The sequence below is a fragment of the Eucyclogobius newberryi genome, unplaced genomic scaffold (genome assembly GCF_026437365.1).
Source record: "Eucyclogobius newberryi isolate DKJ021-1_F unplaced genomic scaffold, fEucNew1.0.hap1 SCAF_19, whole genome shotgun sequence".
Taxonomy (NCBI): Eukaryota; Metazoa; Chordata; class Actinopteri; order Gobiiformes; family Gobiidae; genus Eucyclogobius; species Eucyclogobius newberryi.
The window spans coordinates 6,148,584-6,165,896 of record NW_027315823.1 but is presented as its reverse complement, the minus strand read 5'-3'; the positions used below and the strand labels follow the sequence as shown (position 1 = coordinate 6,165,896).

Here is a 17,313-nt window from a genome sequence, read left to right as displayed (position 1 = left end):
AATTGAGGATAAACTTGGACTGGAACGAGTGTCCCTGGTGTGATGTCACTTCCTGTCATTTTTCAACAGATTTGTCAACGTTTTCTCTACCAACACCTGCTCGAATGGTGTAAAACTATAATTTACATGTACAACACACTGAAAGTCCAAATTAGAAAATCATATGCACTTAAACTTTCCTTTAGTTTTTAATTGAACGTCTACTGATTTTGATGTTTGTCATCTCTCTGTTTTTGTTCTGTTTTATTGTGTTTATTCATCGTTTTTCTAGTTTTGTCTAGTTCCATTTTTATGCATTATATTTGATAAAAAAAACAAAAACAAAAAGGTGTACTAAGTGACTAATAAATGCACGTGCGTAGGCCCAAAAGTGCAACATTTTAATTATTTATCTTAATTCTGTCACGTTCGAGTCGTTCAGTTTAGTTTTATTATTAGTATTTTAACTTTAGTTTAGGCCTCAATCTAAATATAGTCGCTCCGGGGCTCGCGCGTGGGGGAGGTCCTTACCGTTACGTCGCGGGTCAGAGCCACGCACGACGCACGCAGAGGACACGGGAGCTGCTGCTGTCACATGCCGCGCGAGGCCGCCGCCAAACAACGACTTTAACGGAAAAGAAAAACACACGAAATGCCGAATTAGACGCGTGTGTCGCGAGCGCGTCGAGTTCCCGCAGCGAGAGCGTGTTTTGTTCCTGCCGTTTGTGTCCGCGGACCGGGGCCGTGCGTTTTGGAGTTACCGAGGAAACGACGCACGTACGCAGCTGACGTGACTTTGGAGACAAACTCGAGAAGGGAAGAAGGGCTCGCGCAACACGTTCAAACCCGCGACTTTTTTTTTGTTTGGGACGCGCGCGACGAGGAAAAGGAAGCCCGCTCGGGTGATCATGGTGAGTGTTTACAGTGTTTGCGGCTTCTTTTAAGGACTATTTTATTACGCCGACGACAACCTGTTCCGTCGCGTGCGTCCTTCCCCCTCGTGTCGGGCGCCTCGCGGAACACGCTGGACCGTTAAAACGCCCGAGTTCTGGCGTTTTGTCCACACAGAAGTTCAACAACGCGTGCGGCGACGGGACGATCGGCGTAACTTTTGGTTTGGTTACGGTTTTTATGGCAACTTCCTTTTTAACGCGAGCCAAGGTTAGCCGAGACGCGAGAGACGGGGCGGTTCCGACGCGTCAAACTTTGGCTAATGAATCTAAAAACGCGTCCGGTTACTGATTAAACGCGGCCGTGCGCAGACGTTCCGCGACGGCTGCGGGATTTTGCCGTCGGCACGTGCGTTAAACGCGGCGTATCATAAGCTCGTCTCCGCCAAAGCTAGCTTGTTACACAACTGCGGCTAAGTGGCTTAAATACGTCCCGGCGCGAGTCACTCCGCCGGCGCTACGGTGACGCGTTGGTCCGTTGGCGTCCGCGGCGACGAACGGCTGAACGTTAATTTGTGTTTTTAGCGGTTTTTTCTAGCTTCGGTTCTTCCATGACGCCACTCGTGAACGCGTGGTGCGGGCGCATGGTGGACCGCGGCGCCATGTGCTTCGCCCTCGTAACGCTACAGGAAGTCGCGTTCACGTCGGTTTACGGCCCGTCGCGCGCGCCGTGGGTCTATTTTGAGCCACTACGCCGGTGTTTAGTGCGTGTATTTGAAGGTTATGCGGGTTAAAACGTGGATTGGCGCTTGTTGCAGCCTTGAAAGGATGACAGGTCACACAATGCGCACTCGTCGCAGTTTCGCGGGGCTGCATCCGCACACGTGATCGCAGAGGGCGGGGCGATGGGAGGGAGCCTGGCCAATCGGGAGTCGTCGCTTCGTGTTTGTGTGAGAAACGTGTTTTCAAGGGCTTTGGGTGTATTAATTGCAGTGGAGGGTAGAGAAGCAAAACAATGTCAAAGTACTTTTAAGAAACTACTACTCAAGAGTGACGTCTGGACGCAATACCTGATGTATATTTTTAAGTTTAAAAGTATAGACAAATGAGGAAAAACGACATCATTTTGGAAGTAGTGAAGCAAGGAACGTACTAATGTCAACATAAGTCTGAGTATAAGTCGCACCAGCCAAAAAATGCATGATAGAGAAGGAAAAAAACATATATAAGTTGCACTGGAGTATGAAATGCGGTTGCAAGTGTGAAAATAACAAATAATATCACATAAGCCGCTCTGGAGTGTAAGTATAAGTCGCACCCCGGCCAAAACTATGGAAAAAGGTGCTTCTTATTGTCCGGAAAATACGGTAACACCTTTACTCCGATACTTACAAAATATAGTCGTACTTAAGTGAGTATGCAGTCAGAGTACAAGACGCCTCTGATTTTGTCCCGTTTGTCTCATTGAGGAGTGGATACGGTTTGCGTATAATTGTTAATTGAAATAAAAGTGTATCTTAAAAAAACAGTTTATTACCAAAGCGTTCAATTGACGTTTGTTTTGTTGTTGTTGTTGTTGTTGTTGTTGTTGTTGTTGTTGTTGTAATGTGGTTGAACTCGTCTCCAGGTCACGACTCAGGGCACCGGTCTGAACCCGAACGCCCAGGTCTGGCTGGAGGTCCCCGTCCTTCAGCCCGACGTCCTGGAGGTCACCGAGGACGCCGCCTGGATCGGCTCTTACCCGGCGCCTCCCATCGACTTCGTTGAAGGTACGAACTCTGCTTCTCCCTCGTCCGCACTTCTCGTTTTCGACGCTCCGGGGTCTCGTCGTCGGGATTTTGTAACGCGTTTCTGTGAAATGTCCAATGTTTTTAAACTCGTCCATGCGCAACGTGAACTGCTCAATGATTTACAAAAGTGAATCGGGCGTTCGTTTTGCAGAGGGCTAAACCAGTTGGCCAAGTTTTCCCCGTTTTGATTTCAACAATATCAATTGTGTTTAATTGCGCAGCGCTAAGCCAGTGGTTCAGAGCTCGTTTACACACACAGTCGAGACGTGATTTTAATCCAGGCGTTTAGACACGTTTCAGACCGGATTTAAGTCTTGGCCTCGTCCGGAAGCCAAATACAGAACTGTGTTTCGTAACGTGTCACAGGTCTTTATGATTTTCTTATTTAGACTTTAGTTGGTGCATTTATGCCTGTTGTACGTAGAAAAATGATAGTTTTACACCGATCGAGCAGGTATTTGTGGAGAAAAGCTTAAAAAATCTGTAGAAAAGGACAGGAAGTGACATCACGCCAAGTTTATTTGTGCAAATTACACAAACGAAAGTACACTTTTGACTCTAAACATTAATTCGACAAAATAAAGTCACTCATATATTTTTATTGGTCAAATTCAAATAAAAGTGGCATTAGACGAGTTTTGGCCCAGTGGTTGCTGGGTAATTTCCTACTGTGATGTCATCGATTACAAACAGAAAGTGAAATTTGAAACCTAAAGATTCTGGAATAACGTGTTCATATTTTTATTTTGTGCAAAATTTAAAATGTATGAAACTTTTACTGCGTTTTGGTTCAATGAGTCGCCCGACCTGTAGGGGGCGCTTTTAACTTTTCTCTGACATAAGTAGCTGTTCTTCTTGAGGACGAGGAGTGCTGGACCAAAAATTTTGGTGGAAAAGGTGTTAAGGTTTGTGGTTTCTGTATCAAATGAACCGAACTGTGCATTTGCCATATTTTCCAGACTATAAGTCACACTTTTTTTTTCACAGTTTTGGCTGGTGTGCGACTTATACTTATATTTATACTTATACTCCGGAGCGACTTATAGTTGATATTATTTGTTATTTGAACACTTGCAACCTTATTTCATACTCTGGAAAATACGGTACTCGAACATCCGTCTCGTTTTTCCTTAGATTACTCCGACTTTCCGTCCCCGGATGGAAAAGACTTTGGTCTGGTGTACCCCGAAGGCTCGGACTACGGCTCGGACTACGACCCCGCCCCTCCGGAGGCGATGGCGAGCACGTGCGACTACCCGGACCTGGGCTACCTGGTGTTCGAGCCGCAGTTCAACGGGACGGCGGCGGCGGAGGAGGACGTCACGGAGGACGAGGGTCTGTCCGAGGAAGGCCTCAGGGAGTCGCTGAAGAAGCAGCTGGAGTTCTACTTCTCCAGGTAAAACCGACGGTCCTGCAGCGGTCACGGTCTGCTGTCTGTCCTAATGGTAGATTCTGTGTATTTCTTTAATCATGTTTTATATTCTCTCTGGTCTAAAGCAAATTCACTCATTTTAACTAGAAAACTATTTAAAAAAACAACAACAAAAACGCCAAAATGGGACCATTTTTCAGATCTTAATGGGCACAAATTTGTATTTATTTATTATCTAACTGGTCCTGCTCGTTCTTTGTGGGTTTGCGTTCTTAAGTTTTTTTGTCAACCGTAAAATCATCGTATTTTCAAGAATCTGTGTAAACGAATAAACATTTATAATTTTCATCAATAATATGCATTATTCATAAATATTCTCTCTAGAAGCCTCAGTCATCATATTTCAATCTTTTTTCATAGTTTTGGTGCAACTTAAACTTACTTACTTATATACTCATACTCCAGTGTGACTTAAGTGTTTTTTTTTTTTTCTCTGTTATGCATTTTTTGGCTGGTGCGACTTATAGTCCGGAAAATACGGTATTTGATAATGGCGTTTAAAAAGTCTCACTGTACAATAGACGTAAAGGTGTTAAAGAGTCGACTAATCGCTGTAGATTTTAAATATTAAAACTGATTAAAAGTGTATTTGTTGTTATGATTGATGTTTCAGACGTTGTGGCATCGAAGTGTTGAGCTAAAGCGGTTCTTTTGCGCTCAAACTTTGAAACCCGATCTTATGTTTTATATCTTTGCGCAGGGAAAACCTGTCCAAGGACCTGTATCTGATCTCTCAAATGGACAGTGACCAGTTTGTGCCGATCTGGACCGTGGCCTGTATGGAGGACATCAAGTCCCTGACCTCTGACCTGGAGCTCATCGTCGACGTGCTGAAAAGTGAGTGCGCGGAATAAACATAATAAATACGCCTGGCTTGTAGCTTCAGGTTTGTTGCGTTCGTTTATCGATAATCCGCTAAAGTACATGTGTATATTTGTGTGCAGCGTCTCCATTGGTCCAAGTGGATGAATCTGGTGAAAAGGTTCGGCCCAATTACAGCCGCTGCATCATCATTCTGAGGGAGGTTCCCGAGACGACGCCGGTCCAGGTCAGCCTTTCACCGCTCATCCCAACGTACATTAAAATACGCTTTGAATTTAACATTTCGCTTAAAATCTCTGTCACTTACGTGTCACCAACCGTGAAGTGAAAGGATAAACCTCACGAAAATGTTCACAAACGACTAACTACACTTTTCGTGTGTTATCATTAAAGTGTCAGAAAAATGCTTCCTGTGCATAAAATATACATACATTTTGACATTGGGGTTTCTTTTTAGAACTTGACTCTTTTAATTTTTACCTTTTGTTTCATTTTTTTAACTTTACAAACCTCCACTCGACTTATGTAAAACTATGATGAATACATACCACAAACACTAACAGACTGTTAAAGGGACATGGACTGAGCCCTTAAAGGGTCTGGACTGACAGCCCTTAAAGGGTCTAGACTGACAGCCCTTAAAGGGCCTGGACTGAGCTCTTAAAGGGCCTGGACTGCTGGACTGAGCTCTTAAAGGGCCTGGACTGAGCTCTTAAAGGGCCTGGACTAAGCCCTTAAAGGGCCTGGACTGAGCCCTTAAAGGGTCTGGACTGAGCCCTTAAAGGGTCTGGATCCTTTTAATCTTTGCCCTTTGTGTTTTCTTTTCGCAGGAAGTCGAGGCACTTTTTAATCACGAGAACTGCCCCAAAGCTTTGAGCGCCGAGGTCGCGCACAACAGCAACTGGTACATCACGTTTCAGTCGGACGACGACGCTCTAAAGGTACATTTACCCTTTTAATTTACTCTGGAAACTCGTGTCACTGGAACATTTAAAAATAAAGTGTTTAATGTTTCTGTTCAGGCTTTGAAATACTTGAGGGAAGAAGTCAAAGTCTTTCAGGGGAAACCAATTATGGTGAGTTAATTTTTGTTCCGTTTCGAACGTTTAATGCCGATTTTTAACAGTGTCGGAACGCTCACCCTTTTATATTAAGTACAATGTAAGAAACCCTCTTAATGTGGAGTCTTAGCTCTTATTACCGTGTTATGACTTATTTTACGGTAACAGTTACAATCTTTGGCAAGTTTTATTTGTAGCGCTGAATGTATCGAGCGCCCACCCTTTTATATTAAGTACAATGTAAGCCACCTCTTTCAGTCAAATGCACAGCAGAAAGGAAGGGGTTAAAATGAGCTTCACAATAAGATAAATCCAGGATTAAAGAATGCTCCTGGCCCCGGTTTATTTGCATTTTTTAAAGGGAACATTGTATATTTATTTAAGTCTTCATAATCCGTGTAAACCCCCCCGGTGATGATCAGTATCGCGCTTGGAAGGACCCAGAGGCACTGTTTCTGGCTGAGAGGAGGGGTTTCTTCTAAATCTCCTTCTTACCTCTTCTAAATCTCCTCGTCTCTCCTTCCCTTTCTCTCCTCCTCTTCCTCCACCTTCACCTCCTCTCCCTCCCCCTCCACCTCCTCTTCTTCAGTCAGTGCAGTGTTTTATGGCCTAATGACCGTGAGATTATGAGATCTGAGGGGACAACAACACCGAGAAATATGCGTTTTACAGAGGAAAATGATGATTCAAATGACCTTCCGTGGTGCTTTTCAAGACGTTTTTGAGTTTGGGGGTGAAAGAGTGAAACGCAAACACGGATTTGCGAAACGATCTCGACATCGTCATGTTTTGCCGTGACTCGTCTCGATCGTTCAAACCGACCTCCGTCTTCTTCCCTCCCCTCAGGCTCGCATCAAGGCCATCAGCACGTTCTTCGGTAAAAGTGGTTTTCACGGCGTGGACACGAGCGTGTTCGCGCCGCCGCCGCCCCAGCCGCCGACCCCGCAGCCGTTCGGGAGCCCGGTGTTCATCGACATGCAGCAGGTTTACGGCGCGCAGCAGCAGCAGTTCCCCGTTTACCCCGTGGTGTCGCCCTCCTGGAGCCCGACGCCGGTGCCCTACTTCGAAACGCCACTGGTGAGAAGCCGAACGTGCCTAAAACTCCTCATGGTGCAGTGGGACTTAACATTAAAGGATCACTCTGACTTAACATTGAAGGATCACTCTGACTTAACATTGAAGGATCACCCTGACTTAACATTGAAGGATCACCCTGACTTAACATTAAAGGATCACGGTGATTTAACATGGCATCACTACGACTTGACATTAAAGGTGCACTCTGACTTAACATAGTATCACTGACTTGACACTAAAGGATCGGCCCGACTCAATATTAATATATATAATATAATGGTAGAAAAAGCTTCAGTTGTAGTCATCTGGACTCAGTTAGAAAAAATAGACGTTTCGACTCTCATCCAAGAGTCATTGTCAATAAAAGAATTTAGATCGAGAACTCCGATATTAATACTGTTCTGTGGTAAGTCCAGCCCATTGGGCGGAGCCTTCCTGAAGTAGAAAGAGTTGTTTGTTTCAACAGAAACTCCCCCCTTGTATCTACCGAGCTAGCCTATTCAGAATCTTAATGGCCTATTAGAATCCTCTTTGTCTTTGTGAGACCCTGGCTCAACCACCCTGAGTACCTGATTAGCATCTAAATGTCCTGGTCCTGGTCCTCTACCTTTCCAGGGGTTCAGTATACCATTATAGATACCAGGAAGATTAAATCTTAGCCCTCCATTTCTGTTTAAAGAAGGTCTTTCTTTTTTAACAAAAATAGCTTCCTTGACTCCTCTTTCAAACCATCTTTTCTCCCTGCTTAAAACCTTCACCTCACCGTCTTCAAACGAGTGATTAGAGGCTTCAAGATGGAGATGCACGGCACTCTGTGGTCCTGAACTTGTATTTCTTCTGTGCTGATAGAGCCTCTTGTGTAGAGGCTGTTTTGTCTCACCTATGTAACGTTCTTTACAGCTTTCTTCACTGCATTGGATCGAATAAACTACATTGCTCTGTTTTTGAGTCGGCAACTTGTCCTTAGGATGAACCAGTTTTTGTCTTAAAGTGTTTCCTGGTTTAAAATAAACAGGGACTTCGTGTTGTCTAAAAATTCTCTGCAGTTTTTCCGACAGGCCAGACACATAAGGGATAGAAACACCCTTCCTTCTCTGTTCAGTTTCCCTTTTGTCCTGCTTCTTGGTTCTCTTCACTCTGTTGAGAGCCCAAGCGGGGTAACCACAGGCTGAGAGGGCATTTCGGACATGTTTTTCCTCTTTCTTCTTGCCCTCTGAGCTGGTGGGCACACCTTGAGCTCTGTGTTGTAAGGTTCTGATCACCCCCAGCTTGTGCTGTAGTGGGTGGTTGGAACCAAAGAGCAGATACTGGTCCGTGTGTGTAGGTTTCCTATATACTTCTATTTGGAGTTTTCCGTCCTCTCCTCTGATCGTGGAACAATCAAGAAAGGCCAAGCGATTCTCCTTAGCGTCTTCTCTTGTAACCCTGATATGTTGGTCCACAGCATTGATGTGATCAGAGAAGGTTTCCAGCTCTTGTTTCTTGATTCTTACAAAAGTATCATCGACATAGCGAAGCCACAGTTTTGGGGCTATGCCTGAGAAAGAGGCCAGTGCCTTCTTCTCAAAGTGCTCCATGTACAGGTTGGCCACTATGGGAGAGACGGGCCAACCTGTACATGGAGCACTTTGAGAAGAAGGCACTGTCCTCATTCTCAGGCATAGCCCCAAAACTGTGGCTTCGCTATGTCGATGATACTTTTGTAACAATCAAGAAACAAGAGCTGGAAACCTTCTCTGATCACATCAATGCTGTGGACCCACATATTAGGTTTACAAGAGAAGACGCTAAGGAGAATCGCTTGGCCTTTCTTGATTGTTCCACGATCAGAGGAGAGGACGGGAAACTCCAAATAGAAGTATATAGGAAACCTACACACACGGACCAGTATCTGCTCTTTGGTTCCAACCACCCATTACAGCACAAGCTGGGGGTGATCAGAACCTTACAACACAGAGCTCAAGGTGTGCCCACCAGCTCAGAGGGCAAGAAGAAAGAGGAAAAACATGTCCGAAATGCCCTCTCAGCCTGTGGTTACCCCGCTTGGGCTCTCAACAGAGTGAAGAGAACCAAGAAGCAGGACAAAAGGGAAACTGAACAAAGAAGGAAGGGTGTTTCTATCCCTTATGTGTCTGGCTTGTCGGAAAAACTGCAGAGAATTTTTAGACAACACGAAGTCCCTGTTTATTTTAAACCAGGAAACACTTTAAGACAAAAACTGGTTCATCCTAAGGACAAGTTGCCGACTCAAAAACAGAGCAATGTAGTTTATTCGATCCAATGCAGTGAAGAAAGCTGTAAAGAACGGTACATAGGTGAGACAAAACAGCCTCTACACAAGAGGCTTTATCAGCACAGAAGAAATACAAGTTCAGGACCACAGAGCGCCGTGCACCTCCATCTTGAAGCCTCTAATCACTCGTTTGAAGACGGTGAGGTGAAGGTTTTAAGCAGGCAGAAAAGATGGTTTGAAAGAGGAGTCAAGGAAGCTATTTTTGTTAAAAAAGAAAGACCTTTAAACAGAAATGGAGGGCTAAGATTTAATCTTCCTGTTATTTATAATGGGATACTGAACCCCTGGAAAGGTAGAGGACCAGGACATTTAGATGCTAATCAGGTACTCAGGGTGGTTGAGCCAGGGTCTCACAAAGACAAAGAGGATTCTAATAGGCCATTAAGATTCTGAATAGGCTAGCTCGGTAGATACAAGGGGGGAGTTTCTGTTGAAACAAACAACTCTTTCTACTTCAGGAAGGCTCCTCCCAATGGGCGGGTCTTACCACAGAACAGTATTAATATCGGAGTTCTCGATCTAAATTCTTTTATTGACAATGACTCTTGGATGAGAGTCGAAACGTCTATTTTTTCTAACTGAGTCCAGATGACTACAACTGAAGCTTTTTCTACTATGGAACACGCCTGGACGAATGAGGGATTACACCGACATATATAATATAATATAAAAAATGTTAAAGGTGCAACTTTATAACAAAACCCCTGAGTTCTCCCTTTTTTTTTTTTTTTTACTTCTACCTGAAACGTTTAATTTGTGCGTTGCTTTTTCTAGGCTCCTTTCCAAAATGGCGGCTTCATGAACGGCTTCAGAAGCGCAGGAAACTACAAGGGAAACTCTCTGTCTGTGAACGGTCCCCGGCCCAGGAGCAGGTACTGCAACATTTCAAATATATCGGGAAAACAACAAACAATTCATAAATATGAATCGTAATTTAAACCAGTGGATCTGCAGTTGTAGTTTATTTTAAATGAATAGTTGTTTTTAGACCTGGTTTAGTCCTTGTTTAGGGCCTGTAACAGTTATAGAGGGTCAACGCTGCGTTCTGACCGTGTTTGTTTTGCCGGCAGTAGAAACCATGGTTACGGCAGAGCTCAGGACGCCGGCTCCAGTTGCCTGTTGGACGTCGCTCCTCAGATTTCCGCAGCTCCCACCCGCCCCGCCCCCGACGCCCCGTCACCGACCTCGTTCAGCCTCAAAGACGGCTCTCTACCGCCCCCTATGCACAACGGAGACGGGCGGCCCAGGTACAGACTGCAGGAAACGCTTTACATAACGTAAACGAACTAAAACGAGAACAAAGATGTAAATGTCAAGGAAATGCACCTTTTGAGCCTTAATTTGCAGTATTTTGGTTGATTTTATTTGTTATCCGCGTGAAACAAAACCGAAAGTTCCGTTTTCTCTGCTTTTCCACTCAAATTACCGTATTTTCCGGACTATAAGTGGCACTGGTTGCACCAGCTGAAAAATGCATATTAGAGAAGAAAAAAAATATATATAAGTTGCACTGGAGTATGAAACGCGGTGTGAAAATAACAAAACTATGAAAAAAGATGCAACTTGTAGTATGGATATGGTATATTTTCTTTTCTAACATCAAGTTATCATAACGGTAAAGCATTATTTAAAGTTCAATATGGGGTTTAAGTACTATGGCAACAAATATGGGTCCCATTTTGTCCATTGTTTATTAAATCTATAATAATTCCATGTGGTTGGCGAGTTTTGGATAAAGATCGAGAGCGTTCTTAAAGGAAAAGATTTACATTTTTCCAGTACTTTTGTAAATAAATATGTAGTTTTGATACTAGTTTGTTTTTATCAATAACTATCCAAGTGAATATACTTCGTACAACCTGAGCAAATGTTCATACCATTTGTATTTGAAACAAAAAGCTGCAAACGTAAGAGATTCCAGATAAATAAGATGTCAAAAATAGGCGTTACATCTGAATACCGTATTTTCCAGACTATAAGTTGCACCAGCAAAAAAATGCACAATAGAGAAGAAAAAAACACATAAGTCTCATTTTTAGGGGAAATTTATTTGATAAAATCCAGGACCAAGAACAGACATTTCATCTTGAAATACAGTTTAAAATAATAACAGATGAGAGAACATGGTGAATAGGTGTACGTATGCTAACGCTAACACCTTCAGCTACATGAGGCACAGACAGAACTGTGGTAAGTGTCTGGTATGTTAACGTAACATATTAACAGTTATTCAGATAACTATAGCATAAAGAACATGCTAACAAGTTTACCAAAGCATCAGTTTTACCCCAAATCACTAAATCCATTGAATTCTTCTTCCTCTGTGTCACTTCTAAACAACTCCACAAACTCCAGAGGTAGAGGAAGTGCAGATTCTTCTTCTGCATCGCTTTGAGCCTAGAGCGCCCTCTTGTGGTTGCCAGTGTGAAAATAACTAATATCACATATAAGTCGCTCTGGAGTATAAGTCGCACCCCGGACAAAACTGAAAAAAGGTGTGACTTTTAGTCCGGAAATTAGGGTATATTTGTTCTAGTTTCCGTTTTCAAGACACTTCTGTTTCGTTTCCGTCGCAGGAGAATGAACCACAGAGGACCGAGGAGGAAACGGGACGACGAGCCGAACGCCGTGAGTTTTAAAAACCGCCCGTGCCGCTTACGTCCACCTTCCGCGTTCACTTAACCCCCGTTTTGTCGTCACAGAAACCGCTCGCCGAGGTCAAGCCGCCCCCGCCCAACTTTGACCTGGCCACGTGTAACTTCCCCCCGTTGCCCGGGAGCGCGGCGGCAGCGAAGGTGGAGGCGGCGCCGGACGTGTGCATGGCCGACGTGGTGCGCGGCCTGAAGGTGACCGATAAGGTAACGCCGTCATCTCGGGGTTTTTACGGTATTAAAGGGTCACGTGTGATCAAATCGTACGCCACGAACACAGAGTGAAATGAAAGTACAGTGAACGGCACAAATGCATAGATTAAATTACAGCACAATCAAAGAGTCTCGCCTCAAAAGTCCATTTTCAGATGAAGCCAGAACGTAATGTTCATCAATAAACAAAGTTGTAAATGTTTTATAGAATTCACCCAGTGTTTTGCTGTTTGGATATGATTTTGTTTGGCTATCTGGGATTTATTTTATTTTATTTTATTTTATATATTTGACTATCTAGATCAGTATTTTTTTTTTTATATTTTGCCAAAAATGCAGAAAAGGGCCGAACGGCTGCTCCAAGAAATGTTTACATCCAAAGATAAATCCTATAGAAAGTAAAAGTGTTTCAAGTGTTTGAGGCTGAACCTTTTTCCAAATCCAAAGTGTCGTCCTGGGTCTAGGTCGTCCTGGGTCTAGGTCGTCCTGGGTCTAGGTCGTCCTGGGTCTAGGTCGTCCTGGGTCTAGGTCGTCCACGTTCTAGGTTTTGGTCTAGAGCTTGGACAATTTTTGCAGCACTTTTATTTTAGAAAGTTTTAAGTTTATTTCTTGCTTGATTGCTTAAGTTGAATATATTGTTGTTCCTTATCACTGCAGATGTCATGCCAGGAGCCTAAAGAGCCTAAACCTGCGGCTCAACCAGACGTCGTCCACGGCAACCTCGAGTCTCCTCCAAGCCAAGCTACTGCAAAACTCCCACCGGAGACGTCATGGTAACGTCAGATTCATTTACATGTTGTGATCGAGTGACTCGGGATTCACCGCCTCTTTTCGTTCCAGTCGCACAGTTTCAAAAGAAGAAGACGCCGCCGACGTGTCTTTGTCCCTGACCACGAAGAGCCCGCTCCCAGAAGAACAACCCCCAACCACGACCGTCCGACCCGCCTCCACCGCTCCAGCCCCGACCGCTCCGGCCCCGACCGCTCTGGCCCCGGCCCCGACCGCTCCGGCTCTGACCTCGGAACCAGTGAGTCCATTTAGGCCGTTTTTGTTTTGAAGGTCAAAAGAAATGTCGTAAAACGTGTGAACAGCTGCACAAATGCACCTTTTTAACCGTTTTACTTCACATTATAGCATTTTGTCTCGATTTTGTTTGTAATATTTGCATTTTCACATCTTTTATTCAAAGTCTGCTAAAGTGTGGTCCAAAGATCAGAAAAAAACAAAATAATGACGTTTATGTTCTCAGGGCAATTTGCAGCTCGTAGTTCTGTTTTTTGGGCAGTTTTTCTGTAAAGCCATGTTGTATATGTATGTTATAAATGAGAATTGGGCTGTGCAAGGAAAAGATTAAACTGCTGGTCACTTCTGTCTATTAATCACTCGATTTGTGACTCAAAACAGCAAAATGTTTTCTTCATCAACTTATTTATTTGGTTTGAAAGTGATTTTAAACGCACCAAAACAAAATGGAGAAGTGTCGGAAGTGCTAAGTGTACCATGTTTGGTGCCAGAACTTAAACAGTATTATACAGTACTTATTCATAATTTGATCATGATTTCCATGAATTCAAAAGACCTCTCCAGGACCAGCGGGAATAAAACGTCATCAAAAAGACGATCGATCATGATATTACCCTGTTATTACCCTGTTATGTCTGTTTTGTCATAATTTTACAATGGCATCCAGTGTTCTCACTGGGCTGAGATTTGAGGATGGCGGTGAAAGTACTTAAAAAAATGTCCTCGCGCCTTCGGCGCTCGCATGGTACAACACGGTAGTGAAAAGTACAACGCCGCTAAGAGCACTGTGTGCAAGCGAGCGCCTACATGCCATGATTTTAATACCTTGCGGTATCTTTTGAGCATGGCGGGGCACAGCCGCAGCATGTTAGAACCCCTTAGCGAGACCACTGGCATCAAACGTCATCAAAAAGACGATTGATCACGAAAGTACCCCGTTTGTACCCTGTTGGTACCCTTTTATGTCGGTTTTGTCATCTTTTTACCGTGGGCATCAAACGTGTCTCTCCAGTGCTGCTCTGGTCTCTCTTTAGCAGAACCCCGTGTGACGACCTAAACTACCCAAACAAAAACGTGTCGTCGAGGGAAACCGTCACCTCTTTTCCTTTCTTTCTCAGGAGCCCAAGAAGTTGAGCTACGCAGAAGTGTGCCAGCGACTCGCCAAAGACCCGCCGCCCGTCCAGCCGCCCGTGCCGCCGCCCTCGTCTCCCCCCGAGCCCAACCAGCCCCTCCAGGAGCTCAAGGCGAACCGGGTCCAGGAGCCGCGCCGCGCCAACGCCAGGAAACCCCACCAGCCGCGCCCGGCCCGAGGCCCCCAGGACGCGGACCGGCCCGGGCCCAAGGGCCGCGACCGGCCCAGGAACTTCAGCAGAACGCCGTCGTCGTCTGCGCCGCGCGGGTTCAAACGCAGCGGGAAAGAGCAGAACATCCCGCCGTCTCCCAAATAGACTCTCGGAAACGGGTCCATATGTAAAAATGTGTACATAGGTGTAAATAAGGAGATATATTTTCAACGAGGGGGAGGAGTTTTCAAATCGTGTCGTTCGCGTTCGTCCGGCGAGAGATTATCGAATTGCTGAAGGTGAATTATGTCGTCGCGGTGCACATTGTTTTTGGACGTTTTCTTCACGGAGAATCGTCGAGTCCACTGAAATCACGAGAGAAAACGCGCCGAAAGAACGTTCCGACAGAGCGCGGAATCAACGGAGCAATCTCTCGTCGATCATTTTAACTATTGAATCTTTTTTTATCGACTACAGAGACGCGCTAGGATATTTCACTCGTCAAATCTGTAGCTTGGATGTAGTTTCGACCCGTAGCTTCGTTTGTACTTGTCATTACGTTTCGCGCGGTAAACGAGGTCGTTGGATTTCAGTTTTTCGGGTTTCGTTCCTGTCTTTTTCTTTTTTTTTTCTTAAACTGTTAAATTATGCTTTTTGGAGTGGGAAGCGCTTTTTGCTCGTCGCGTTTGATTTAGTCAAAGATGAATTATAGCTTCGGGCGTGTCCAGTTAACGACGCGCTTAAATCCAAGTTGTAGAAGTGTTTGTATTCCGTTGGGAAAAGTCGTTATGATCTTAACCGTTTCTATTTGTAGGAAGTGATTTGTTTTTTCTTTATCTTTTTGACTGTTAAATTACATAGTTGTTAGATTATTTGAGCGTTTACGGCAGGATTAACCGGGATCATCTGGACTGTACAGACTCTGAAAGACAAATGACGTTTCATTAAAATGTCAATGAATTCATACGATTTTTGGATTAATGCTACACTTTATTTGTACTTAGGCCGTAGTTATTTTATTACTTGGTTTACGGATTTTTTTATGAAATATATTGCACAGGCGGGCGAAATATAAATATAATTTAAATTTCGAAAAATGTTTTCTTCCGGGTTTGCCCAAAACGCACCACAGGGGGGAGACGCGGCGCGCAGGAGCGTGTAACAGTAGATTTAGCGTGTTTTAGACAGACAGAACTGACGCTTAAGTGTGCACCCTCCCCCACCCACCCACCCAGTCACGGCAAAACGCGCTGAAGAAAATGTAAACCGGTTTAAAATGTGTATTTGCGATATAAATGCGCACAGCAGACGGAGAGACGGGCGCGCGCGTTCTCCCTGGGGCCGCGCGCAGGCACAGAGCAGCTCGGAGCAAGCTCAGTCTCTCACTCCCGCAGGATTATGGCGAGAAATTGCTTCATGCGCTCTTATCTTTTGACTTAATACCACTTTTTACATTTAATTTAATGCTATTTTGCGTTGTCGGCGGTACTTTATAAAAAAATACTTTTATTTATATTGTAGAAATCAATCACCTATGTGCGGCGGATCCGTAAACCAAGTAATAAAATAACTAAGGCCCTATCTGTATTAGAAGCTCTGAATCGCTGTATTTAAACCTTTCGATTGGTTGAAAACGTCTTTGAATCTCGATGTATGACAGAAATGCTAAAAAAAAACAAAAAAAACATTAACTGCAGTTTACGGAGATTTTACGCCTCAACATTTTGCTTTGTGCCTTCACTGTTCCTCACATGTAATTTGTGATTTTCTTAAATTTTTTTGCATTTATTTAGTGTTTTGGGCATGACTAGACTGATGCGTTTGGATGCTTTTGAATAAAGTAAATCCATCTGTGTGAATCCTCTCGTCTTCACTATCGCTCGTAAGTTTAGTTTATTTAAGATTTTTCCGTCTCGAAGGCTTCATTTCGACAGGACGGACACTGTGAAAGGGGGAGAGAGCGAGCAAAGGGTATTCTGGATCCACTGCCCCACCGGAGCTGTACGTTTAGTTTATAACATGATTATTCTAGTATTACGTAGTCTTTAACGCAACAAACCGCCCATCTTTAAAGGTGTACTATGTAACAGTTCTGGCCACCTGCTCGTCTCCATGGAGATACTATCGTTTTACTTTGTTTAGTCGAGTGTTTTTGAGCAATAAACCCGCGCAATTGAACGAATGATTGTGGTAAATTCAATGCTTTATCGTGGCTCAAGAAATGGCAAAAAAGTTACACACTGCACCTTTTTAAATGATCAATTCTCGGCACGAGTGAAGCGCTTTTGCAGTCCCAGGTCGGTGAGGATTTGCAGCGCATTATGTAATCGATGTAGTAGGATTATTTTTTCCTCTTTCATTATTTAGAAATGGATTTTTTTTTTTTTTTTTTTTGCATCAATTCAATCAAATCCTGCCATGTTTGTGTCTTGTAACGTGGCGTTTACGCGGGGCTGTTCTATGATGGTAGTATTTGTGTCTTAACCTCAAATTGCGGGGTTAATCGCGTTTACGTAAGCCTCGTGGAAGACGTGCAGTGCTGTTAATGGAACGCTAGAGGGTCTATCGCCATGGTGACCTGTGGTAACCGACAACATCCGGCTCCAGCAGCCGTGTACCGATTGTAAAAGCCTACGTAAAAACGATGGGGGATGGACTTTTTAATTACACCATTCTCTTTAATACTTTGATAAATGAAATGTTCTAATGAAATATGTTTTTAAATGTTTTATTCTGTTATACTCAACATTTTGACCCCCTCAGACAGTAGTATTTTGTTTTAAATTGTTAATGCTGGAG

At 44.0% G+C, this 17,313-nt stretch overlaps 1 protein-coding gene across 2 annotated transcripts; it reads left to right on the top strand.

Moving 5' to 3' along the window:
- Positions 1 to 540: 540 nt before the first annotated feature.
- Positions 541 to 16,362, top strand: larp4ab (La ribonucleoprotein 4Ab). 2 transcript variants are annotated; one of them, XM_072451524.1, is made up of 15 exons: positions 541 to 890; positions 2,497 to 2,638; positions 3,794 to 4,055; positions 4,792 to 4,928; positions 5,036 to 5,139; positions 5,744 to 5,854; positions 5,936 to 5,989; positions 6,821 to 7,051; positions 10,119 to 10,216; positions 10,415 to 10,591; positions 11,921 to 11,972; positions 12,047 to 12,202; positions 12,866 to 12,981; positions 13,049 to 13,235; positions 14,350 to 16,362. In XM_072451524.1, the coding sequence occupies exons 1-15, from the start codon at positions 888 to 890 to the stop codon at positions 14,677 to 14,679; spliced, it is 2,160 nt and encodes a 719-aa protein (XP_072307625.1). In that variant the 5' UTR covers positions 541 to 887; the 3' UTR covers positions 14,680 to 16,362. The 2 variants fall into 2 exon arrangements, with proteins under 2 accessions (XP_072307625.1, XP_072307626.1); XM_072451525.1 differs by having other exon boundaries at positions 542 to 890; positions 10,418 to 10,591.
- Positions 16,363 to 17,313: the final 951 nt, after the last annotated feature.

Bases quoted from the DNA above. Each gene is read 5' to 3' on its own strand.
- larp4ab (XM_072451524.1), top strand. The intron at 5,855-5,935 runs GTACATTTACCC...GTTTCTGTTCAG, and splicing joins CGGACGACGACGCTCTAAAG to GCTTTGAAATACTTGAGGGA. The intron at 5,990-6,820 runs GTGAGTTAATTT...CCCTCCCCTCAG, and splicing joins TTCAGGGGAAACCAATTATG to GCTCGCATCAAGGCCATCAG.